Here is a 25380-nt window from a genome sequence, read left to right as displayed (position 1 = left end):
AAGGGGACGGAGTGAGAGGCAGACATTACTTGGTGAGGTGGATTCACTCGGTGAGTTTTAGGAACACATTAAAATCATGACTGTCAGTACATTTTCCCAAACCCAAATTTGCCCCTGCCTTGTTCCCCCCACCCAACTTTTTTCTTTTTTTTTTTTTTTAACTTTATTGCCCGTGCCCCACAGGTTATACTCAAAGACGGAGGGCAAATGTGGGCGATTACTGAGTGAGTGCTCCCAGCAGCGTCTGATGGCATCTTGCCGGCTGGACAGTTGTTTCTGAGTGTGACTTTTAAGGACAGGAGCCTCTGCTCTACCTGAGCCCTTTCTGGCCCCTGCCACCCACGGCCACATGCTCATTTCTCCCTCCCAAGTTGTACTGCTCAAGATCTTCCAAAGAGGCTAGTTTGTGTTTCCCATTGACCCCAATGCATTGGATTGTTGTCTCTCTCTCTCTTTCTTTCTCTCTCTCTTTTGAGCGTATTCTCTCTATAGGAGATTGGAAAGGTTTTATCGTTGAATTCCCAAAATGTGCATGTGCCCAGATACAAAGTTGCTGGAAAGCTAGGAAACCGAGCGTGTATAGAGCTGGTCCGGGCATGGACGTTCACGCCACCCTCTCGACTCCTCCCTCTGTGTCTCTCAGAGATCCCACGTGCGCTAGGCTGCTCTGAGGTTCTCCCCAGGATAACGGGCTGCGGTTGCTGTGTTGATTGCTGTTCTTGCCTGTTAAGAAATGGACAGAGAGGCATGTTTCATGCATCAGATTTAAGTGGATTTAGAAAGCGGAGGTTGAGGTGGGTGTGCGGGTTTTGAAGAGGTAATCACTAGATGTGATTTCCACAGGGGCTCAGGGCGTGTTGGGAAGCACACAGGTGTGAAGCATTACATTGGCACGTTCATCCCTAAATACTAGGAAACAGACAAGCTCCAGCCCCCTCAACCCCACGACTCACTGAAGATGTTCCATTGCCCACGCATTCTGGGGGCCCTTTATGGTATCTAGAAAGAGGAGTATCCAGGTATCCCAGGGTGGGGAGAGGGTTGGGGAACAAAGCCTCTGTGGCCCCTCACAGAACACATCATCTTCTTTTACAAAAGGGGTCAGACTGAATTTTCCCACTTAGACTAACTTCTGCTTTAATTTTCTGCTTTAATTTCCTTTGCCTCTGTTATTAATAAATCTGCTGTGGCCTGCTTGCTTTTTTGCCAAAACTCATGATTCCAACTTGTAGGTTTTCAGTTTAGACATTTTTATATCAAATTAATTCAACCCATGAACCATGAAAGACATTCTTGATGGGTATCAGACACCCCAGTAGGGTCCATCTGGGGGCACTGACCATGCAGGTTATGGGGCCAGGAAATGGACTCAGGATGATTTAGATGGGTATCTGAGGCTATCTTTAGAAGTACTTTTGTTTTAAATACAATGTTCTCAGGCTAATGTCCTATCTTTAATGTTCCTCATGGAGAGGGTAGGCAGAGGGCGAGGCCCTCCATGCACAGAGGGACAGGAGAGATGAAAGTTAATTAGTTGGGGGACTTTGCCACCTTTCCAAGGCATTCTTAAATGATGTTTTTAATGGGCTCACACTGAAACGGATGCAGGTCTGTAACAGAGCTGGGAAAGGTCCTCCTTCCAGCCCGCCTGCCTGTCCGTGATCTCACCACAGCTGGACATGCTGGTGTGTCCTGCTTTCCACTGAACTGGGAGTGTTGCTTTCCATCACCTAGTGGGAAAGAGGAAGCCCCGCCTCCAACCTCCACTGGCAATCAGTAATTCCCAGGTAGAGGGGCAAGATAGCAGGGCTCAGGTCCAGCCTGGAATTTGAGCCTTCGTCTGCAGATGCCAGGGAAGGCCATCCATGAATACAGTGATGCTGATAAAGGGCTTGAGGACTCGAATCTCTCCTGTCATCATTTTGGCAGGACGAGCCTCGGGAAACAGCTCACGTACACCGGTGATGGTGGGTGAAAGGTCCTTAATTCAGAACCCACTAAGTTGGAGTCTGTGATAATTTCTTGATTTAGCAAATATTTATGGTGCCTTCTATTTGCCAGACCCTGCTGCGTGTTTGGAATTCTGCGATGAAGGGGCATGATCTCGCCTTATGGAGAGCAAAGTCTACAGGAGAAAGGAGATAAAAAGGAAACTAAGTATCTAATAAATTGTCATAAGCACTAGGTAGGGTAGGGGCGGGGTGTCCTAACAGAATCCCTTTAGTTGGTTGAACGCAGGCATGCTGGGGAGGTGAAAGGTGCCAGCTGGGCAAAGAGTAGGGACAAGTGTTGGGTGTGTGTTCACGTGACGCTCCTGCACATCTCACTGGAGCTTGTGGCCTAGGTGAGGCGATGGGAGACAAAGATTGTATATAGTGAAAGCTAGAAAATTTAAAACAACAACAACAACAACAAAACAAAACATGGAATAGAGTTAAGGTTCCAAGATGCAGGCAACCATTTCTAGCTGCAGTTAGATTGAGACAAGGGTGGGAGGTAGTGAAGGGGCAGCGCTCCCTAGTATTTCTAGTGCTATAAGAGCACATGAGCACAGTGTGTCTCAGGCACGTTGAGACTTGCTTAGCAGAGATGGGAGGGCAGGGGGGCAGGGCAAGTTCGCCCCGAAGTCCATCTACTATCCAAGGGCCACTCTGCCCTCAAGACACTTGCCTACACAAAATCTCCATTTCCTTATTAAGTGCTGACTTGCACCCTATCCTGGGGCATTGTGATAAGATAGCAGTAGGCATAGTGCTGGTGAGTCTCCCATCCGAGTCTCTAGTTCCTCAGTGAACATCTAAGTGGAGGAATAAACCTTGCAGACTTTGCAGAGTCGCTCGGGCCTACGCGAGGTCACACATGCAAAGGCCCTATTATTTGTAACATTCCAAATGGTATCAGTTGTCATGATTGGTGAGTTCCTTACTGGCAGAGCGCCCTTGCTCCTCATTAGCTCGTTCTCCTACCTGCACCACCCACACTCCCTCTGGCGCATAGGCTCAGGTCTTGGTACGTGTTCGGGACGTATTGAACGAATGAATGTGTCCTTTAAGTCTAGAAAGAGGCTGGAGATGCATAGTCAGGCTGGTGTCTTTAATTAGAAGTTCTGAGAGGTCAGCGAGTGAGTCACAAAGTGGTGCTCCAGGTCACGTCAGGGCTGTTCATAGGAGGGCAGGGTGTATCCCGTTTCCCCTTATAGAGCCTACCATCCTCTTGACTGTCCAGGAAAATGCTCAGATGGTGCCTGTGAATTCCCACAGGGAAGCCAGAGGCAGCGTGTGTGAAAGTGGTCTTGTTATTATGGGGAAGGGGCAAATGTACTCCAGACTCCGTCCTCACCTGGTGGCCTGCTCCCGTGGCTCCCTGCCTCTTTGCCGGCCTTCGCTCTCAGCTGAAGGGCCCATGCCCCGTGGGCCACAGGCTTGGCCTTGGAGGGGATAAAGGGTCATCTGTCTTACAGACCCTTCGATTCTCTCAGAGCTGGAGGTCTGTACTTCAGAGGTGCTGCAGAAGGGCCTTTGAATCTGCCTGCAGAAAGGAGGAGCCACGTGCTGGGCAACCTGTCTGGCAGCCTTGAGCAGGGCCTACCTAGGTTGGCACTTCTCTCCCGCAGCTCCCCTGAGAGCAACCGGCCTCAGTTCATCCTCCTCCTTCATCCAGGAGTCTTGCACGCTCCAGAATCTCTTCTCTGTGAAGTCTGACTCCTCTCTCTTTTGACCCATGGGACTGGCCCTTCCGGGCTGCTTGTCGCCCATGATGCCTGCGCAGCCAGGAGGAAGCCCAGCAAGGCAGCAGGCATTGTTTTTTTGGGTCCTTCTCTGACCTGGAGAGAGGCCTGGTGCACAGAGGCTGGGCGATGAGCTCCCTACTGCCGGGAGAGCCTTAGGCCTCCAGTGTGAACTCACAGTGCCCCTGCCAACCGACTGCAGCACAATGGGGTGACATTGGATTTCCTGCTAATCTACTCACTCTCCAACTTCACCAGTTCTCCCTGTGCCATTTTTTCATCTGGTATTATAGGCCCAAGTTGGATGGTTGCTGTTCATTACTCTGTTGATGACTGTAGACCTTTGGTGGCATGTCCAAACGCTTGGCATCAGATTGATAGCTGGTAGATATGTGCAGAGGAGAGGGTTGGGGTAATGGAGTGATGGTCCTGGCAGGGTCCTGTTGAGAGGAGTATGAATTGGTACATTTCTGGTGGGTGTTTTGTCTTCATTGACCCCATGATTCCACTTTGGAAAATCTATTTCATAGAACTTGAGAGAGAGGCACATTAAGATTTGTGTACAAAAGTGTTCAGTGCACTTGACTACAATATCCTAGAAACGGAGACAACCTCCTCACTGTCCAGTCATAGAAGAATGTTTACGCCGGTCATCGTATGCTTTCTGGAAAATCCCCTTCCTCTAGGGTACCTCTGCCTGAACTCTTGTGGTATTGGGCGCCTCCTTTCCCAGCCTTCTCAGGCAGATACCCTCACTGTCTGAAGTGTCTTCCTTACAGTGACTTGAATGGTTTTCCCATTGGTAACGTCTGTGTGTTGGTCCAGGTTCTGCTATGGAATAGCACTGGGACCCATGGATTTATTGTTCCCTGTGCGAGTGCATTCTGGAGCATCCCATCTGTCTGTAGAAAGGGCTGGGAACCTGACTGAGGATAGCTCAGAGTGACTGGTTGTGAAGAGCTGCAGGGCACATCCAAGGGACTTGGAACAGGGGACAGACGTGCTCAGAAGAAGGGGACGCAGTGTCTGAGGTAGCCTCAGGGGGAGGTGGCATGTGAGTGGCTGCTTGCACAAGGACGGTGGGGGGGATCGTGGCAGCAGAAGATAAGTGTTCGAGAAGACCCATGCCACGTATCCAGAACATTCCCTACCAGTGAAGGCCACAGAGCTTTGGCAAGGTTCTAACTTCTTTCCCGTGACACTGTGAAGCAAGCTTCCGGATCAGGGGCAAAGTGATGGTGCTGATGGGGCTCTTTCTGCCTCCCGCAGCGCTTTTGGGGCATGGGCGGCTGTGGACGGCGTGTGGATAATGATGCTCAGCTTCTCCAGTGCCGGGTGCCTGTCAGCTTCCTGTCTCCAGCCCTGTCCTCCAAACCGCAGTGTCCCTGACGTCATACTCTCTCCCCACTTCTGCTTCATTTCGCTCCCTTGTTCTTCCCAAGGTCGATCATACCGGCTACCTCAAGACATGATGTTTTGTTGCTGGTGACTAGGAAACAAGAGTGGGCATCCTTTCTCTCATACACACGCCCACAGTCACGAGTTGTCCTCCCAGGAATGCCAGCTTGTGTTCTCTAAGATGAGAGTAGAACCGATGGTGGTCTTGCATGTGCTTGCCCGCACCCTGGTCTGCACACCTGAGCTTACAGACAATAAGCTGGAAGCCCTGTTAGCAGAGCCTTTCATTGTTAGGGCCCCTCCTGCAAACAGTCAAGATCATGAATGCTCAAGGTGGGAAGCCATATGAAATTCTCGGCCTTGGGCTTGCTTGCTTATCATTTGATTTTTTTTCCCCAATTAGTGTTTCCATTGCTAACGATTTCCATTAAGATCTCAGAGCTGGAAAGGGACCTGTCTTTACTGGGCCAGCACACAAAGAAGAGCAGTAAAGCCAGACAGGAATGCTTAAGGTCAGTGGGTAATAGTCACAATTTCTTTGCTGCCCCCTTTTAGGAAGAAAAAGATTTTTAAAACTGAGTACTCCGCTCTCCACTGTCCTGCGGGAGTAAAGAAAGCTCAGCTGCTCACTTGTATTTCCCTAATAGCTTGCCATGACACTGCTATCTTGGCGTTTTCCTTCAATAAGCAGAATCTTAGTTGGGCCCTGTGTGGGTACATGTGTCATCCACGCATGCGGACGGTGGACATGTGTAAGTCCCCGTGGCCAGGTTCCTGCATGGACCTGAACTCTGCCTCTGCCTCTGCCTCTCGGAGCTCCTTGGCGCCTCTGGCCCAGCTCTGTCACTCTCTTAATGGGAGAGGACTGCATCCTGGAGTCTCCAACCCCTCAGTGGAATTTACATAATCACATCAGCCTGCTAATCTTCCTGATCTGCTCCTGAAACACCTAGAGAGAGCGGGGTCTTGGCTCAAAGTAGGTTTGATGAGGATCCTGAACCAATATTCGCTTTCAAGTATAAGGAAATGTTGATATCAAGTAATGTCTAGAAATGTGAGATAGGTAAGAGATCTGTGTCATCTGGCAGGTTCTTTGTCTTCCTGCTTTTTGTGTGCTTTCGGCCACACACATGGCTTCTGATGCTTGGAAAGCAGGAACGGCTGGGTGTGGTAGGGGGCGGTTCTGAAGTGGACAGCACATTGCTTCTGGGTAGGGATGTTCTTGGATAAGGTAGCAGTCTGTGAGAATCTTCAATGTCTCAAGAGTTAAGGTAACACCTACCTCTCATCTGTGTTGATGTTCAGAGTGATTAAATGTGACCCTTACCCTTTAGTAAGAGGGGTGACATGTGATATGTATTAGAGAAGTCTGTCAGTTATGATGCTAGCATCATCTTTGAATTCTTTGCCCAATTTAAGCACGTAGCAGGTACTTACTGTTTATTGAAAAAGTACAGATTGTGTTTAGAATCGTAGCCGTGTTTAGAAGATTTATACCTTCAGTTTTGATAGCTTTTCTTGAATGAATGCTCAATATAACTTGAAAATTTTGTTTGGATACAGTGATCTGACCCCTGAGGCTCCCCTGAAACCTTTGAGTCCTGGTCACGTTTATCTAGGTGAACTAAGTCCCTTTTTTCCCCAGCAGAGAGAGACAGAAGAGCACAAGCAGGGGACTCCGGCAGGCAGAGGGGGATGTAGGCTCCCTGCTCGGAGCCGAATGTGGGACTCGATCCCAGGACCCTAGGATCATGAGCTGAGCCGAAGGTAGATGTTTAACTGCCTGAGCGCCCCAGGCACCCTTAAACCACCCCAGCTTCTTAAAACCTGACTGGAGGCATGGGGGACTGGCAGTCAGGTATGGACTTGGCAACCTGTAGTTCTTTAAAAAATTGTGAAAATCATTCCTTTTTTTGTTTGTTTTTTTTTTTTAAGAGTTGAGACCAGCAGCACAGGGTTGTCAGAGAGTTAGGCAATAGCCATGTAGAGTCACCAGGCAGAGGTTCCCTTTCTCAGACCCTCAGACCTCCCTTGCCTTCTTTATGACCTTGAGTTGATTTACATGGTCACAGAGTGTTTTTGGAATCTCTCACCTGGCTTTTGACCCTGCTCATCTAGGAGTAGAGTCATCCCCACCCGCCTCGACCAGAACACAGCTCAGGGGACAGGCAGGTCATGGAGCCTCGGAGTAACCTTCACCCACATCTTAGAAAGATGTTCTTGCTTTTGGAATTGCTTGTGTACCAGGCACATAATTTTCTGGTGGCCCTGATTCTACTCTAAAACTGTAAAAATCACGCTTTTCCCGGGGGATTGAAAGCGCTTCACAAGCCCTGTCAATGATGCTCTGGAATCATGCCTGTGAACTGATGGCTCTCTCCTTATTTCCGTGGGTTGCGTATCTCCTGAGGTGTTTGCGCTGTGACTTGGAATATGTCCCGAGCTTCACCGACCTTACTTGGGTCAACTCCGATGGGGGGAAGCCACAGAGAGGGGCTAGCTTTCCTGGGGTGCACAGGCCAGCTTGAATCAGTGAATCAGGGGGCAAATGGGACCCATACTGGGAGCGTGGTCTTTCCCAGCTTCACAGGTCTATTCTGGTCCCGAAGTCTCCCCACCTCACTCCCCAACACAGCTTCCCATGTTCCACCATGCCTCTTCTCCCTCTCGGGGATGTTGGGAGGAGTAAATGAGACACATTACTGTATAAAGGGCTTAAGACAATGCCTGGAACCAGAGAGCTTAAAACATGTTAGTTCCTCTTGGTGGTAGTAATAATAATAGCATCAGGATAAGAGTAAGTCCTCCCTAAATGCCTGGCTCCTGTTACTGTGCGTTTGCCCTTTTAAATTTCAAACATCTGTACACAGCACGTCTTTGTACCACGTGAGTGCCCAGTAGCACTCAGGACACCCCCAGGCACACCCTGGTGACTCCGGGCATACTGAGACCTCTTCCTCTTTTCCTCTAATGGACATCTGTTCATTAGGAAGACGGGGCGCTCTTGGGACAGGATCTTCCATCTGTAATCTTCTTCCTTTGGAAGAGGATGGAGACTGTTGAGCCCACAGATACCACGATGGAGAGTGTCTGACATGAGAGCTTGTCTCTGTCATCAAAGCAGCTTTTGTAAATGACACAGGCCATTATGCTCTCCCTGTGTAATTTTATGACTTTGTATAATGACTTGAATAACCCTAACAACGGAGGAATTATAGCACCATTTTACATGACAGATTATTTCAGTGGTTAACATGTTTTTCATTTCAATTAACATTCATTATTTTGTCCCTGGTTCAAAATAGCCACCACGTTAGCTCTCTGAGTATCTTCCATCCTTGTTTTAGAAGCAATTAGTTCGGATTTTGCCAACAAATTCAGTGTTGTTTTTGGATGGGCAGCTTGATGTTAACAAGGGAGTACAAGGCTTGTGATGCTGGCTGCCAGCAGCCAAACACCGGGATTGCTGGAAAGGGGCCCTTCTTGGGTGGGTCCTTCCTGGCTCTGAGCTCACAGGTCTCCTTTAGAAAGCTGATGAGAGAAACAGACACAGGATGGAAGAAAAGGTCCTGGGATGGTGACCGGCTTTTCCATAAGTCTCAGTCTCTCCCTTCTGTAAAATGGGTAATGACAGTAACCGCTGTCAGAGGGTCGTGGGGTAGGAGGAGTCAAGGAGATGTGTTCAGGGCCCTTAGACAGGCAGGTGGCTGTCCCATAAAACCACTGAGGCTTGCTGGCTACTGTCACTTACTCTCTGGCTACTGTCACTTACTTTCTGGACTTGCTTTACTCTTTGACCCACAGTTCACACAGAGTAGAGCAGTTTTGTCTTAAGTTATGCATACCTGGTAGAATACCAGGGCTTTAGACAGTGAAGGGCCTTTCTTCAATAACAAAAAGAAAAAAAGTTAACAAGGCTACATAGGCCCTAAGCAGCCCCCGCCTCCAGTATAGCCTTAAATTGTTTTTGGACACTTAAAAAGTTTTTAAACATTGTTGAATTTCATCATGTGGGTGGATGTCAGGAAATGTATACCTGCCCATCTCTCACCAAAAAATATTCTTCCGTAAGTGTCTGTCCTGCACCAGTTTTGCCTTAGGCCTTGGTTCTGGTCCTCCTTTGGCCATGGCCAAGTGAAATGCTGGACCACAACTGATGTCATCAATGACCTCGTTGGTGTCAACCGTGGGGAACTGGCAGGAGAGAGGACTTGCCCTGAGGAGTGAGGGTTGGGATAACCGAGTGAGGAGTGGCAGGCCCCCATGGGTAGCAGGAGCGAGTCATTCCTGGTGTGTGAACTTGAAGGGTAAGGTTGACGTGTCTGGGAACTAGGACTGGAATGTGTTAGAAAGAGTGGTCACAGTCTGGTCAGTCTTGGTTGTCACTGCTGTCCTCTTGGAAGAGTGTGAGTTGCTCTTGTAAATAATACACCTAGGATATGTTTCTTTACATACTATGCTGAGGAGAAATCCTCTGAGTGGTGTTCCAAAGAATCGTTTCAGAACAAAGTAAATCTTGAAATTGAGACTGTCGACGTGCTATTCTGTGCTGTGCTGTTCCCTTGCCAGAAGATCCAAAGGTCCTGTCATTTGAGTACGACCCAATTGTGTTTGCTGATAATTTCCATTGTTTGAATTTTCACTTCAGGGTATATTTCTTTGTAATTAATACTAAACTTAATATTTCCTGTATTTAAAAAAAGCATGTGAGTGCTGTGAAGAATGTAGAAAACCTTACTATTTTAGCAATTCTTGAGGATTCCTGAGAATTCTGATTTCTTATTCCTAAATCCTTAAAATTGATATCTGCTGGGAATTTGGAACCACCCCATCCAAGGTCCTTATCCAGCTTGGGAGGCAGTCTGACCTCTGGACTAGGAGGAACCTTCAGCCCTGAGGAGCAGAGCAAGAGTTGCCTCCACCCACTTCTCAGTTGTCTTTAGAAGAAAAAAAAAATTTTTTTAAGAGAGAATGCTGTCTACATCTTTTTTTAAAATTTTATTTTATTTTTTCAGTGTTCCAAGATTCATTGTTTATGCACCACACCCAGTGCTCCATGCAATCCATGCCCTCCTTAATACCCACCACCAAGCCCTCCCAACCCCCCACTTCCTCCCCTCCAAAATCCTCAGTTTGTTTCTCAGAGTCCACATTCTCTCATGGTTCATCTCCTCTGATTTCCCCCAACTCACTCCTCCTCTCCTTCACCCAATGTCTTCCATGTTATTCCTTATGCTTTGCTAATCTTTTTTTTTTTTTTTTAAATCAAGTTTGACTTGGGATTTCTGAGTCTGTTGAATTCTTGGTGCTTAAAACCACACGATAGGTTTGTCTTCTTGTTAGTGCTGATAATTTCCAGAAATAAAAGGAGGAAGTTCTAGAGGTTCAGATTAATAAATTCACCTTTTTCAGTGAACAAACTCACGTGTTAAGGGTTGACCATGTTTCCAAGCCCTAGGAGCATGAAAATGGTAAGACCCAGGGACTAGCCTTGAGCTGTGCACAGTGAACTGAGGACGATAGACTCAAAAAGGACTGCTTTACACTGAGTGGATGTCACAGCTGCGTTGGAACCAGGGGTAATAATGGAACATTACTGGAACAAATGATGTCACCATCACTTCTCCTTAAGGTCAGGCTCACAGGTTCAGGAGAGACATCATGAAAGGCAGTTGACTTGAAGCTGGAATGAGGGTCGGACATCTTCCAGGCAGGCAGAAAGTGTGAAGTCATGTAGGCTTGGTGTTGGCATGGCTCATATGAGAAACCTGGAGGAGGTTCATAGGGCCGGCTGGAGTTGGGTCAGTAGGACTGAGGGGTGGGAGAAAGTGGTGAGGGCAGAAAGGGGAGGCGTCCAGGATGGGTTCTAAGGCTTTTAGCCTGATTCTGCCCCCACATCTTATCAGAGTAATCATAGTCACTTATCTTTTGGTCAGGTCAAAGCAAGGTTCTCACTGGGAAACCAGTTGGCAGCCTGACTGGAAGTGATGGCAGGACCCTGGGGGTGGGGCATAGGCCTGTGGCCAGACTACCTGTGGGGGGGCCTCAGGAAACTTCCTGGGGGAGGGGCATATTGAACTGGAGCTTGTAGAATTTTGCCTTGGGAGGCAGAGAGAGATGGAGGGGGGAAGTGTGGGTAGGAAAGAAGATGTGTCAGATAGAAGGAAAATCACATGGTGGTACGGGTGCACAGAGATAGCTGGTGGGCTCTGGGGAGCCGCAGGTGGTGGCTGGAGCAAAAACACTTGGTGGTGGTGGTCCATGTGCATGTGTGTGTGGTGTATGTGTGTGTGGGGTGGGGATGGGAAGCAGACACCCTGTAAAGGTAGGCTCAGTCAATGTAATACCAAAACTAGGAATTCGGCCTGTGCCCCAGGAAGGCGGGGTAAAAGACGGAGAGAGGTTTTAATTATGGGAGTCATGTCATCAGATCTATACTTAAGAACCATCACTCTGCTTTGGAAACATTAATGCTGGGAATTTTGGTAATCTTAAAAAAAAAAAAAAAGATTAAGAATAAGCAGTTAAGCATAAGAGATAAAGAAATGCCTGTGACCTGCCAGTTGTCTGTGTGCTCTCCTTGCTGGGGTCCTTGTGGGCTAGGGTTTTCTTTGCGGGGTTTGTCAGTAGGGTGGCAGGTTTGGTTGCCCCTAACACTGGGCAGGTCAGGGTGGAATTAGGGCTTCGTGGCTAGCTGAAAGGCTGGCAGGACCTGCTTCCCAATTAAATTGCTCGTGTCATGCCGGGTGATGAATGCCTGTGATGTTGGGTATAGCATTTCCATCAAGACACCTTCATAGGATTTCATTCTTTGACTTAAGAAGTGAAATACCTTATAGTCCAAACACTTAGGCCCTTCCTTGACTGGGTTGGTTAAGTTTAAGGGTTTGGACTGGATTGTAGGGATTGAAATATACACATAGTAGCCAGGGAAGTTCTGCCTCCTTGAGGTCACACAAACTTGTCCATAACTTTATATAATTTGTACCCAGATGAAGACTGTAGTTTTGGGGGCTGTGCCCAGTAGAGTCCTATTAAGGTAAGGGGCATCTGAGTTTTCTCTGATACGACAGGTTGGCTTGTTTCACTGGAAACACGAATGTTTAGATTGGGTTAGCCTTCTTACCTCTACTTCCCCAGGCACCCTCTAAGAGAGAGGTCAGACATGGTGGCTCCACAACCACCCAATGTTGGGTATGCTCACCTTGTTCTTTTGTAGGTGTGGAGCCAAAGGCAGTGTTTCAGAGGAGACTTACTTATAAAATTGAGCCCTGATGATGAAAATACAAATGCCAAAATAGGAATTAAAATGGTCCCCAAGCCGTGTCACCATTTCCAGGATAACTTCATTCTGACAAATGCATATGAGGTAGCTTTGCTGTATTTCTGTGTGACACTGGCCAAGTCACTTCCCGTCTGTGCCTCATTCCTCATTTATAAAAATAGAGTTGTTGGACTAGATTTGTTTTAAGGCATTTTCTTATTCTGACTGTCTGTGGTTTTATGATGAACTTCTGAGCGACCGCTGCAGTGGTCAGTCCAGAGAGACCCACCCACTCACCCCACAGTGGTCTAGGGAATCTCCATGGTGCACCCGGCCCACTAGCAAGCACCAGCCAGCCTCATCTCTTTGTGTCCCTGTGATGACCTCAGTTTTTTTTTTTTTTTTTAAAGATTTTATTTATTTGACAGACAGAGATCACAAATAGGCAGAGAGGCAGGCAGAGGGAGAGGAGGAAGTAGGCTCAATCCCAGGACCCTGGGATCATGACCTGAACTGAAGGCAGAGGCTTTAACCCACTGAGCCACCCAGGTGCCCCTGAACTCAGTTTAATAGTGAAGTTCAGGTCCAGGAGTAGGGATGGCTGTGTCATTAACCAGTCGTTAATAGGTGATTCCATTTCTTCCTCAAAGCCATTGGCTTGGTGTTCACTTCTCCCTCCTCTCCCTTTGGTTCAGCTCCTCCTTTCCTCTGGGGCATCCTTGTACATGGTTATGTCTGCACAAAGCTACCCACTCTTTGGGCTTGATAGCCTCTTTCTGGGAACTCATAAAAAGAATTGCTTCAGCACTGGCCATGTGTACTGGGGACTGACTCAGGAGAGGGGTTGCCAGATGCCAGAGGTGCTCCCTGTATTTGTGGATTCATTATCAATGTCAGACAGTCTGCCGCGTGAATGATGATGAATGTGCAGCGTTCTGCTGAGGGAATCCTGGACTCTCGGATTCACCCCATGCCAACAGCCTGCTCTGCCACTGTGTGAAGTCCCATCACCCATGCTCCCGTCTTCTTTAGTCCGGAACAGACCTTGAAGCAATCAAGTATGTTTGGAAAAGGGTCCTAGGAGACCTCATGTCCAGGTGATTTAAGAATGCAGACATTTTTATTCCAGACAGACCAGGACAAGTTGGGCAGCTCCTACGGAAGCAGAGAGGCATTGGAGAGAGGGCCACCCCCAACAAACACATGGGTGCCCCCTAGGAAGTTTCAAGTTAGTAATCTAGGTGGGGCTGACAGGGGCCACAGAAGAGAGATCCATCCTTGGTCCCTGTGCAGCTGCATCAGTATCATCATAATCATAGGCCTGGCCACCAGTTGTCTTCATGACTTTGGCCAAGGCTCTTACCCAACTGGGGCTTCACTTGTCACCATTCATAGACTGAGCAAGCTGAACTAGGGAGGTGATCTCATGGTGTCCTTGTGGGACCTCCTTTTTCAGTTCCTTGGCCAGACAGGCCCAGCCCTCTGGCCTTGCCAGCCTGGGATCCCCCTCATGGCCCCAAAGGTTATGGTGTGGATTCATGGTCAACCTCAAAGGTAGTTTCCCAAACAGACCTTCCTCCTTGGACTGCCTCCTCCAGAGTGTCTAGGGAAGGTTAGAGATAGGGTAAAAACCAGGTTGGGGGGGGATACTCTTCCTAGATCGCTTTTCTTTCATTTGGAAGAGGGGGGGTTACCTCAGACTCCAAATCCAGATCCATATGGAGCTGGAGATTTGTTCCCCAGCTAGTAGAAAAGCTTTCCTTCTGTGGCTCCATGAATTCTTCCAGAGACTTAAATGCCATTCCAAGTCTTGGGCCTTGAATTGAAGTCACCTTTTTCTGGCAGTGGTAGTTTCATCCTCTATACCCCCATCTGTTATTGGGGCAAACACCAATTACATTAAATGAGCTGATGCTGAGGCACCTGGGTGGCTCAGTGTGTTAAAGCCTCTGCCTTCGGCTCAGGTCATGGTCCCAGGGTCCTGGGATTGAGCCCTGCATCGGGCTTTCTGCTTTGCAGGGAGCCTGATTACTCCTCTCTCTCTCTCTGCATGCCTCTCTGCCTACTTGTGATCTCTCTCTGTCAAATAAATAAATTAAAAAAATAAAATCTTAAAAAAAAGTGAGCTGATGCATGCATGTACTCAGTATAATGCCTAGACAACTCATATTTTTGTGGCCTTCTGGTGTCTAGGCATTTTACTGAGTTCATGTATCAGCTGATTTACTCCTCATGCCACTGGCTTGAAGTAGATTCTGCTTCCCCCCATTTTACAGATGAGGAAACTGAGGCTCACTTATAAGTCCAGGGTGACATACCCTGCCAAGATCGCACAGTGAGTAAGTGGCAGAGCTGAGATTTGTACTTGATGCTTTGTGACTCCAGAGCCCAAAGGTTAACCACCAGGCAGCACTGCCAAGGGAGAAACACTGGCAGGGCACCACAGTCACCTGGTGGATGGACTGTCTAGAGACACTCCTCCTCCCGCTGGAGCTCATGCCACAGCCATGAGAGTCACTCCCTGCACTTCGTGGGGGAAGCAGCTGGGTGACAAGAAGAAGGGCGTAGTCACTGCAGGCCTTTATTTCAGTGGCCCATGATTCAGGGTGGGGTGCCTTCTGTGGACATAAGCCACCCTAATAGCACCATTTGTCATTATGACACAGGTTAGGTTGGGGGAAACTGGAGCTGGAATGGAAGAGTAGAATTCTGATTATTTTAGCAGTTGAAAGTGACATCACATCAGAGCCTCTATAGAATGGCAAATTGGAAGCTGGACCAAAATTGCTTCCAAATGTATCCAGGGATCGTTTGCTACAGCTGTGATAAAGTCGTTTGGTTGTTTGGGGAGATGCGCTTCTGTCTAAACCGCTGTCTGGGTTGTGTGTATGTCAGCCCGCCGGGAAGGCTGCCCGTCAGCCCCAGAGGAGGGAGAGCTCCGGGGTGCTGTGCCTGGGTGCCTGGACATGCCGCACCCTGGACGGGGGCGGAGAGGGGTGGCTCTGGGGCGCTAGGGCGGCCGCTCCCTCGGTGTTTCTTTGAGTGCACTGTGAATGTCTTTCCGTGTCACCGAGTCATGTTTTCTGTTTTTTCTCATGGTCATGTGGTTGTCCTGGTGCATCTGGTGGATAGATCTGGGGCTTTCGGAGCAGACCCTCTTGTCCCGGTCAGCCCCTAGGCACAAACAGGAACACTTGCGAAGGCCTCCAGGATGCGCCTGGCTGTTTGACCAGCCCTGTTGTTGGTGGAGGGTTTTTCTCCAGCCAACTTGCAGGTGAGACTCATGGGGACCAGAGCTTCAGTGAACTCACTTCCTCTCTTCTCCTTTTTAGGCAAAAGAAGGGGAGCATGGCTCACAAACACTGGGTCGGACCCTCGAATCTGGTGAAATGCAAGCCATGCCCCGCTGCACAGTCAGCCATGGTCTGCGGCTCCGATGGCCACACCTACACTTCCAAGGTCAGTCATCCCAGTTCTTTTTTCTTGTCATCAAGAGTATCCTGGGGCTCTGTGTTCTCCCTAGTCTCTGCGCCAGCATGAGGGCCTGTGACTCTCGGTGAGCTTTGGGCCTTGCCCTCGAGAGGCTGCTGCATGGGGAAGTTCTCTAGTCAAAGAGACAAATGCCTCCCGTGGAACTGCAGTGATCCAAGGCTGTGGGGAAAGGAGGGTTCTGAGGGTGGCATGTGATCCTGAAGTCAATCCTGGCGGGCTTCCTGGAGAAGGTGAGGTAGGAAGCGGTCCCAAAGGTTTGAGTCCTATAGCTGAGCCAATGGGTGTCTCTGGAGTTTGCTGTAAGACGTGGCCGCCTGTTTACCACAGCTCAAGCTGCAGTGCTTCTCTCTCTCCTCCTGTTGTCTCCGTGAGGCTCACTTGCACATAGATTCTGGGGTTGAAGACAGTGGCCATCAGCAGCACCCTGGCCGCCTGTGGCCATACTACCATGTGGTTGTTGGGGTGGGTCCCATCTTGGTCCTTACCCCCTCTGCACACACAGGTGACAGCATCTGTTCCTATGAGCCCCTCACCGTCCTAACTTTTATACCATGGAGATCCCCCAGGGCTGCGGGAGAGGGCGGCTTACTACTTGCTGTCCTCAGAGGCTTCTTTGGGTTATTTCAATGCTGTGCCATACTTTCCTGCTGATTCTGTTACACAGATGATATATTTTTGCTCACTGAAAGCAGAATTGTATCCTCTCAGATTTTCACATTTTTCTAACTAAAAGGGATATGTTTAACAAAACAGGAAGCCAGAAGGTATGTCTAGCTTGTACTCAGGCCCCTGTAATCTGCTTTTAGGACCTCAATATTGTAATCACTCTTTGAGTGTTTGTTTCTTCTTTCAACACATATCCCCTGAGCCCACATTTTTATGTGCCAAACTCTGTTCCATGTACTGCGGAAACTTAGAGTGGAAATTTAAAAGGTTCACTTATCTTCATAGCCAGAGTCAGGAATCCCTGCATCTCCAACTCAGACCTGCTCTGGGAATTAGGGCTTCTCTGCCCAGGGTCACAGTCAGTAAATCCTGGTGAAAGAGCCCAGGTCGGCTCAGTATACCCACCCTTGCCCCTTCCCTTCATTTCCCTTCCCCTGATGAAATCTGTTTGAGATATTTGTAGTAGGAGGGCTTGCTGCTGGTACCCTGCATACGTCTGGAATTGTGGGTTTGGGGGAGGGGGTCATGACTTTGTTCTGTCCCCTATCCACAAAGGCAGATGAAGCCAGCATTGTCTTCCACCTAAAGCCCAGCTTCTAGGGATGTGAACAGTCACCTGGAGATTCTGCTGAAATGCCCCTTGTGATATAGCCGGTCTTGTGTGGGGACTGAGTTTCTGCATTTCTCACAAGTTCCCAGGTGGTGTTCATGCTGCCGGTGGTTGGACCACACTAGGCAGTGAGGACTTTGGTTTTTAGAGACCCCTCCTGATAGATCTCATTACCTCCCATCTGCCCTTCCCCTGCCTCCAAAGGAAGGCAGGGGAAGGGCAGATGGGAGGTAATGGAAGAGGTGGGGAGGATTCTGTAATACAGGTCTGTCTGTGTGTCTCCCCCCTTAAAATGCTTGGGTATCTTTCCTCTTCCTGCTGAAACTAAGCCCAGAGCTGTTGTCATTACTAACAGAGCCTTCCAGAGTCAGCTGCCTTCCTACTCCGTTATCGCTCCTTACAGAAATCTCCTTCCTTCACTGGTTCAGCAAGTAGCTTGTGAATGCTCCTAGCTGTTCTAGGCCCCGTGCAGAACATGGCAGCAGAGCACAGGGCAGGCACCGTCCCTGCCCACTTGCAGGTTGCAGTCTGGTTGGGCAGACAGAAATAAGTAAGTAACCAAACAGATAAATCTGCGCTTTGAAATTTGGCAAGTGTTACAATGGGGCTGAATGAGAGAGAGAGAGAGAGAGAGAGAGAGAGAGAGAGAGGATGCTTTGTAGGGGATGGTGAAGGAAGGCCTTTCTCAGGAGGTGTCCTTTAATTAAGAGTGAAGGGTAGAATGATCTAGACAGAGAATAGCCTGGGCCAAGACTCTAAGGCAGGATGGTGTGTGTGAAGAAGGAAGAGAATGCCTGCCTGGCTGTCATTGGGGGACCGGGGGAGAGGGAAGGCGAGAGAACAGTCCAAGAGGAGATCTGTAGCTGAGGCTGGAAGGTGATGGTGCCGTCCGGCAGTGCCTGGCTTGGGGGACACTTGTTACTGTAGCGGCCGCCTTCTCTGTGTCGGATTCAAGAATGTGAGACCGCAGAGACAGAAACAGTGCCTGTCCCCACCTCCACCAGACACAGGACGCTGTGCGGGGTAGGTGCTCAGTGAGTATCATGGACGAGAGGGGAGCCTCCAAGGACTCGGGCTGAGACGGAATGGCGATAACCCGGTCTGTGTAACCCATCTGGGCTTGGGAGTGAATGGATTGTGGAGAGCTTAGTGATGGAGAAGAATAAGCTGTCCCCTCCCTAGGCCAAGTCGCTTAGCTCAACAGCCAGCCCAGGGCTCCAGCAGAGCGTCACAGGCTCCTTGCAGTGCTTCTCTCTTTTTGAAGATCCAGTTTGCACTGTTCTAGATTATTCCCTCCAGCTCTGGAGCAAACGGTCTGATCCTCGAGCCCGAGACTGGAGGCAGGCCCTGAAATGTCAGTGGGTGACCGGGGCTGTTGGGACAAGGGGCATGCTGCACATCAAAACCAGCCAAAACCTGCCTGCTTGCCTCTGTCTCTCATTTGCGAAAGGAGCTTCAAGTGCCGGCCCCCTGTGACCCACCAAGCTACAAGGAGCGGTAGTTAACCTGTCAGCCGTGGCTTGAAGTGCTGTCAGTTGCTCAGGGAATGTCTCTGGAAATGCTCGCTGGTCACAGCCCCCTGCAGTCTGGGCCGGAGAGTTGGCCTTTTGATAGAGAAGGTGGCCTCCTCACCGGTACTCAGTAAATAGCTTGTCTGCGAGGCAGGATCGGGGTTTGGAAGATTCCTCAGAAGAAGTATGATTTCCAGATACTGCTGGGCCCTCAAAGCTTTCATTGGCCTCAGCCCGCTATGGCACTGGTGTCCTTGAATTCCAGCGCCAGCTGAAAGAGAGTCCTCAAGTTTCCCAGACCTGCTCAGCTGTCTTTTCTGGAAGCAAATGAAGAGACCTAAAGCATTCTTACTAGGAGCTGTAGTTTCATTCTCCCCATTCTCTGTATGGGGTATACCGAGGCCTGCAAAGCCATGGACAGCAGCGGAGTTTGAAACCCAAGGTTTCCTGCCTCCATGTCTGTAATCAGCTGCCTCTGTCTGAAGTTAAAACAAAGGGAAGGAGTCAGGGAGGGGTAGCACTGCAGTGGAAAGTGGTGTGGGAATTGGTCTTTGGCCTTAGACCAATAGTTTTCTACCTCGGCATTTTCCTTGTCCTGAAGAAACAAATCGAACAGTAGTCCATCAATAGCCGCGTGTTGACTGCTTTAAGATCTCTGACCCTGATGATGGTTCTAAACTCCAGTGGCATTCAGCAAGGCTTCCTTCCAAGGGGGATGTTCCAGTCTGGTCTGGTTTACTACTCGAAGTATTTGAATTATCGCTCCCAATGTATGGCCACCTTTTAACAGAGAGGAGGACATTTTAGTCTTATAGACAAAGCTGTTGGAGGACCATGAGTAGATGGTCATTTAATAAGAGTGAATGTGCATTAATGAACTCCATCCCCTAGAATTATGGCCTTTTCTGAGGTCATTGGGGTCAGGAAACAAAGGACAGATGAGACCATGAAACATGTTTAACAGGAGGGATTTGATATCTTAGGTCAAATTCACAGAAATTAATGTTGGCAAAATATATTGCTGCTTTGGTCCCCATCATCATCAGGGAAACCCACACCCCCTAGTAAATGATCACAGTACTCCATGGGGAGTGTTTGCTTTCTCCTGCATGGATCTGAAAACTATGGGACGCACTGTCAGGAGGAAGAAGGAGCCCACACGTCAGCTCTGCTATGGCTGCTGGGTGTCTGTCTTCAGGTGACGTCGCGTGAGCTTTCTCTCTGCTCCTACACCCATAACGGTCAGACAGGCGTAGAACTTAGGAGCAGCCCCCATCTGTGGCAGAGCTTCCTGTGTCCCAGTGTTGGGGACACCACTCAGAGATTGATGCTGCCCTCCGGGATCAAAGAATGCACAAAGCCTAGATGAAGGGATATGAGATGTTTCTGGCAATAAATGTTTATTCAGACTCTATACCCCTAAAAGAGAAGGAACAGAAAACCACTAGGGAGGACAGACACATTGAAGGCCAGTCCTGCAGCTCATCTGAGCATCTGATACATACCGTGTCCCTTGACATGGGTTTGAGACCATACCACCCTAGTCATTTCATAGCCCTTGATGTCACGTTCTCCCTGCCAGGAAAACTGAAGTATTGTGGAAACTCAGTCACCATTTATTTTCTTTCATGCCGTGTCAAGCATTGTCCCACTTGCCGTGTTACGGCAAAGGACAAAGCACACAAAGTTTTCAGGGAATTTGAAGGTAGGTGAGTGGGAAAGCAGTCTCCTGTGTTAGCAGAGATGGTCAGCGGAGGGACATCCTGGGTGTGGCAGGCCACAGAGTGGGGCCACCTCTGCTAGTTTGAAGGTATGAATGGGTCTTCATAGTGGAAGTGATGGTCCCACTGAGAGCTTAAGGCTGCAAGTAGTCAGCCAGAATAAGAGTGGTGTGGGGGACAGCTCATCCATGGGATGGGAGTGGGGGTGGAAGAGAGAGAGGAAGGACAGCATGGCCCCTTGGGGAGCTGGTGACCGTGTCAGTATGACTGATCACAAGTGGACCGGGGACAGGGGCTTAGCTACAGAAATGAGGCTGGAAAGTAATCAGCGGCCATTTCTTCAGGGCCCTGAAGGCCATGTGAGGGGGCCAGAGTTTTCCCTGTCGGCCCTGGGGATCCTGTTGAGGGTTTCTGGTTTCAGATTCGCTTACGCTGGCTGAAGGGTGGGAATGCTTAGGGCCAGGACTGGAAGCGTGGTGGCTGTGAGGGGCCTGCTGATGGGTGTGAGGCTTGGATGTGTGTCATCATTGCAGAAATGGGCAGAAAACCATCTATAGAGACACTCTAGTCCTAGACTCCCTAGTCCCAGCTTGTCTTGGGATGGTGTGGATTTTGAACGCAGAAAGTCATTTCAGCTCTCAACTCTGCAAAAGGTCTTCTTTGCCATCCTAGTCCTGGTGGGACTTGCAAACCCTCCTGCCAACACCTTCATGGCCTCAGCCTGGGCCCGCTGGGAACCCCTGTGCTTCCTCTCCTCGCCATCCACATAGGAGGATTGAAGCTTATTGGGGTCCTGGATGCCAGCTCTTCATCCTGTCTGTGTGCAGAGGGGTTGCACAGGCACGGCTGACCCAGTCCAGCAGCCTGGACTGCAAGTGGACAAGCTTAGCTTTCTTCCCTCTGGATGGGAGAGCTGTTTTGGAAACTGGGGTGGCCCTGGGGTCCCTGGCAGCTAGGAAGGGTGAAGGGCCCGGATGCTCCACATCCAGTTTGTGGGGGAAAGGCCTCTTTTAGCAGGACTTGATTGAGTCCCCTCTCCGTCTGGACTCAATTGGCCAAAGCTCAGATGTCAGGGCTAGGACTGCTCACTTCCCAGGGAGAAGCTGACCTCGAGGAGAGGCCTCCCCAAATGGAGCTGGGAGCCCCTGAGTGCCAGCTCCGTCCTTCCACCTCAGCCTGGCTGTTGGTAATTGGAAAAGAAGCAGACACCCTTCTGCCGTCTCCCCCCACCCCACCCCAGAACGTTTACTTCCTTAATCACTGCTAAACAATTAGCAAATGGCTCATTTATGTCTAGCCGCAGAAGAGAGAGGCAGAGTTAAGAACCGCTGTGGAGAAAAATGTTTCTCCTCTGTTCTGAGTGTGCACACACGAGGGAGGGGCAGAGAGGGAGCTTGCTTTACAGGCTTGCCATTTCTTTCAACATATTGTCGCTGCAGATTATATTATTTTCAGAGTCATCTTAATAGTTTCCAACAATTGCTACCAAGTAAAGGTCATGTTTGAAGTTCTTGGCAAATGGAGTCTCTGTTGGCCGGCATTTCCCGTGCACAGGCTGTTTGGAGGGTTAGAGCATTCCAGAATGTGCACTGTAAGACTCTGCATGATGGCGTTGAGCTTACTGCCTCTTCCCGATCTCCACCAGGCTCCTGGGGCCCTGTAGCCAGGACAGGCATGGGACCTTTTTAGGTACAACAACTCTTCTTTGCTTTGCAACAGAATGGAGAGTGTGAGTATTTCGGGGGTGTTTTTGATAGCCCTGCCTCCACAGCACCTGCTGGATGAGGACTGTCTTCCCTTGCCAATAGCTTGTTGGTGAGGGCCTTGGTTCTGGCTGAGCAGAGAGTCAGATGATGGGCAACGAAAGATGGCGGGCTTGTTTTTACCTATTCTGTGCCTTGAGGAACTGGAACACAGTGGCAGTAGTATTGGCCCAAGGAAGAGGACAGTAGCAATTAGGGGAGCCATTGGATGTGCCCAATTGGTGGCCCTGTGGAGGGATAAGAATGGTTAAAAATCCCAGTCCCATCCCCATGTGCTGTCAGGTAGCAGCAGGGGGAGAACGCAGTGGTGTGTCCGTGGACCATGTGGATGCCAGAGGTTTGCGGAGGGATTCTGGTGGTAGGTTTTCTGTTGTTTTGATTTTCTGTTGCTCAGAGAAAGCCAGAAAAACAGATTTTATGGCTTTGGACAAAGAGTCCATGGGTCTAACCAACTCTCAGGGGTTGTGTTTTTCATGTTAAACAGTTTAAGATTCGGGGACACATCTCCCAGCGTAGGTGCCCCCAATTTTGCCTTTTCCACTCAGGCCTCATTCATTCTCACCCTCCTTTTCTCGGTCAGGAGCAGTCAAGTGTCATTTAGAATGAGAGCTGGAATTTAGGGTACGAAACCCTTCAACTCTCGGTTTCGGTAGAATTCTTGCTCTAGTTTTGTTATCTTCCCCTCTTCTCCTTCACAGGGTTTTGGAAGAAGCAAGTACGAATAATACATAAACTAATGATTGTGTCTAGTTAGGAGATAGGGTCTGACTGCTGCAACAAAACCCCCATGAAACAGAGGCTTAAACAGGATGAAGTCTTATTTCTCTCAGGCACAAACATTCCAAAGCTGAGCAGCCCAGGGAGGATCGCCGACCAGGATCCTTTCAGCTTGTTGCTCTTTCTCAGCAAATGGAATTGTTGAGGGTCTGCATCTGGGTCCAAGGTGGCTGCTGTGCCCCATCCAGAAAGGGGGAGGAAAGAATTGGGGGCACAATTCAGAAGTCACCAGTGTGCTGTCGGATGCAACTTCATCGCGAGGCTCCATGAGGGTGCAAAGAGGTCTGGGAAATGTAGTTTTTATTCCAAGCAGCTCTATGCCTGGCTAAAATTTGAACATTAAATAATCAAAGGAAGGATAGAGTGGGTAGTGGGGTTACCAATCAGTCTCTATCCTGGTGATATTTTGAATAATCCTAATCATGACAAGAACAACAAAACAATAGCACTGAATTACTAAATAGGTATCAAGTACCATGACCTTGTACTAAGAGCCATAGTATTGTACTTCTTCTGTTACTCCACCCAGTTTCCACAACAGACCTATGAGGTCATACTTTTATTAGTCCCAAATTAAAGATCCAATCATTAAAGCTGGAAAACTTTTCCAAGGGTGGCATAACTCTTAAGCAGCAGGCAGATCCTTGAACATGGGTCTAACTCTTGAGGCAGTCTTTACTTTGATGAGTGGGAAGCCGCCTGAAAAGTAATGTAAAGTAGCAGCTGTATCATCAGGACCCTTTTGATTTCGAGTGACAGAAACATAACTCACACTCTGCCTAATCCCCAGATGAAAATTTGCTGCCATATAAGGCTGGAAGCATACTGGGGTAGGCAGACCTCAAAGAAAGAAGAGGAAATTCGGCGTTGACAACATTGCATTTCCTTCTGTCTCTCTTTGTCTATCTCTGCTTGGCTTCATTCGCAAAGAGGCTTTCTCCCCTTGGCAGAATATAGGGAATTTTGACAGCCCCGGATTCATTTCCTCTCTGCCTCGAAACTCGAAAGGCATTTGCCAGTGTCTCTGCTTCAACCCCAGGGAAGGATTCCACCTTGGCTCTTTACGAGTCCTATGTCCATCCTTTAATCAAATGCCGGGTCACGTGACCGTCTTCCTCCCTCCTGTTCACTAAGATCAAGTGTAGTATTTTCTTTTCCAGAGTAGAGGGAGGGCAAGATTATTTCCTGGATCGAGGGAAATTTAAAGAGCAGTGTACTACATAATCATCATCTCCTAAAATGTCAAATAGAACCTCATTAAAGGCTTTGGCTAAATGACACTAGCTTGAGCCTATAAGAATTTATTAAGGCATTCTAGGTTTCTATGAATGACAGGTGTAGATGGGTGTCTAAGCCAAGTCCATACCAGACATGTTAGTTAGCCAGTTAAAGAGAAAGTTCATACAAAATAGAGTCGATTCAGCATGATTATAACTCCGGATTCTTTTCAACCATTTGGCCTAATGTTGTAATCTTTCCTTCTGATCCTGTGGCACATCTGTCCTCAGTTATATTAAGCATTTATTTCTTCTTGGAACATGCCAAGATAACACAGGCTTTTTTGGCTCCGGAGGATAAACTTTCAGGCAAAATGGTTATTGTGACATTTTCAGGAAGCACAGATGTTCAAACACCATCCGTGGTGAAAACGCATCCACAGAATTTACACAGACTACTTCCACATGCAGATTAGCTATGAAGTTACAGCAGAAGGAAGCAATTCAGCTAATTATTTTACTACTTATTTCTGTGTTCTATATGCAAACATGCATTTAACCAAGATGGGAAGAATAGGTATTCATTTCTGCTTCTCAAATGCCCTGAATAGGATGCCATGTAATTAGTTAACGCTTTTGTTAAAAACACATTAGGAAGAATAACCTTCTTGTTGTCGGTTCTCTTGAATGCACAATTAAACCATTTGATAAAGCAATTACCTGAACACAATTATGTTCATCCTCACCCCATCAGGAGATGAAATTAAGGATTAGGTAAAATTGCAAAGCTCATGAGGTCTCTGCCAACCCTTCCCTTAGAAGACAGGGAAGTCCCTGGCCAGTGTGAATCTGCACAGTGCTATAAATCTAATTAAATCATTACAAAACAACTTTAATTAACTTCACAATCATACTGCTTTTCTCCTTCCTTAAAAGAAACAAACAAAATATTCCCTTTTGGTGTTCTGTCAGTCGGGCTTCTATACCACATGTTCCAAGAGAACAGTGGAGCCCCAGACAGGGGTAAGTCTTCTAGAAACTGCTCTCATTGTCTGAGTCTTAGGCTAGTACCTTCTCAGGCTAGCTGGTATGTCACGTGAGGGAGTGAGGTAGGTTAGAGTTTAGCATGAAGCGATGCCATAGCTGCATATCAAGGGAAATGGCTTTAATGATGCTCTTGCTTTCACCAAAGCAAGTTGTTGGGGTTTTCCCCTTTCTGAACCAAATGGAGCAG

At 48.6% G+C, this 25380-nt stretch overlaps 1 protein-coding gene across 1 annotated transcript in view; it reads left to right on the top strand.

Moving 5' to 3' along the window:
* Positions 1 to 25380, top strand: part of SPOCK1 (SPARC (osteonectin), cwcv and kazal like domains proteoglycan 1) — a 501413-nt gene that overhangs the window by 357878 nt on the left and 118155 nt on the right. Inside the window, exon 5 of the mRNA XM_059417623.1 lies at positions 15722 to 15848. Within this exon, the coding sequence (XP_059273606.1) occupies positions 15722 to 15848 (127 nt within the window). The remainder of the gene's footprint in view (positions 1 to 15721; positions 15849 to 25380) is intronic.

This window comes from Mustela nigripes, chromosome 12 (assembly GCF_022355385.1).
Source record: "Mustela nigripes isolate SB6536 chromosome 12, MUSNIG.SB6536, whole genome shotgun sequence".
Lineage (NCBI taxonomy): Eukaryota > Metazoa > Chordata > Mammalia > Carnivora > Mustelidae > Mustela > Mustela nigripes.
This window is presented reverse-complemented; position numbering and strand designations above follow the sequence as displayed.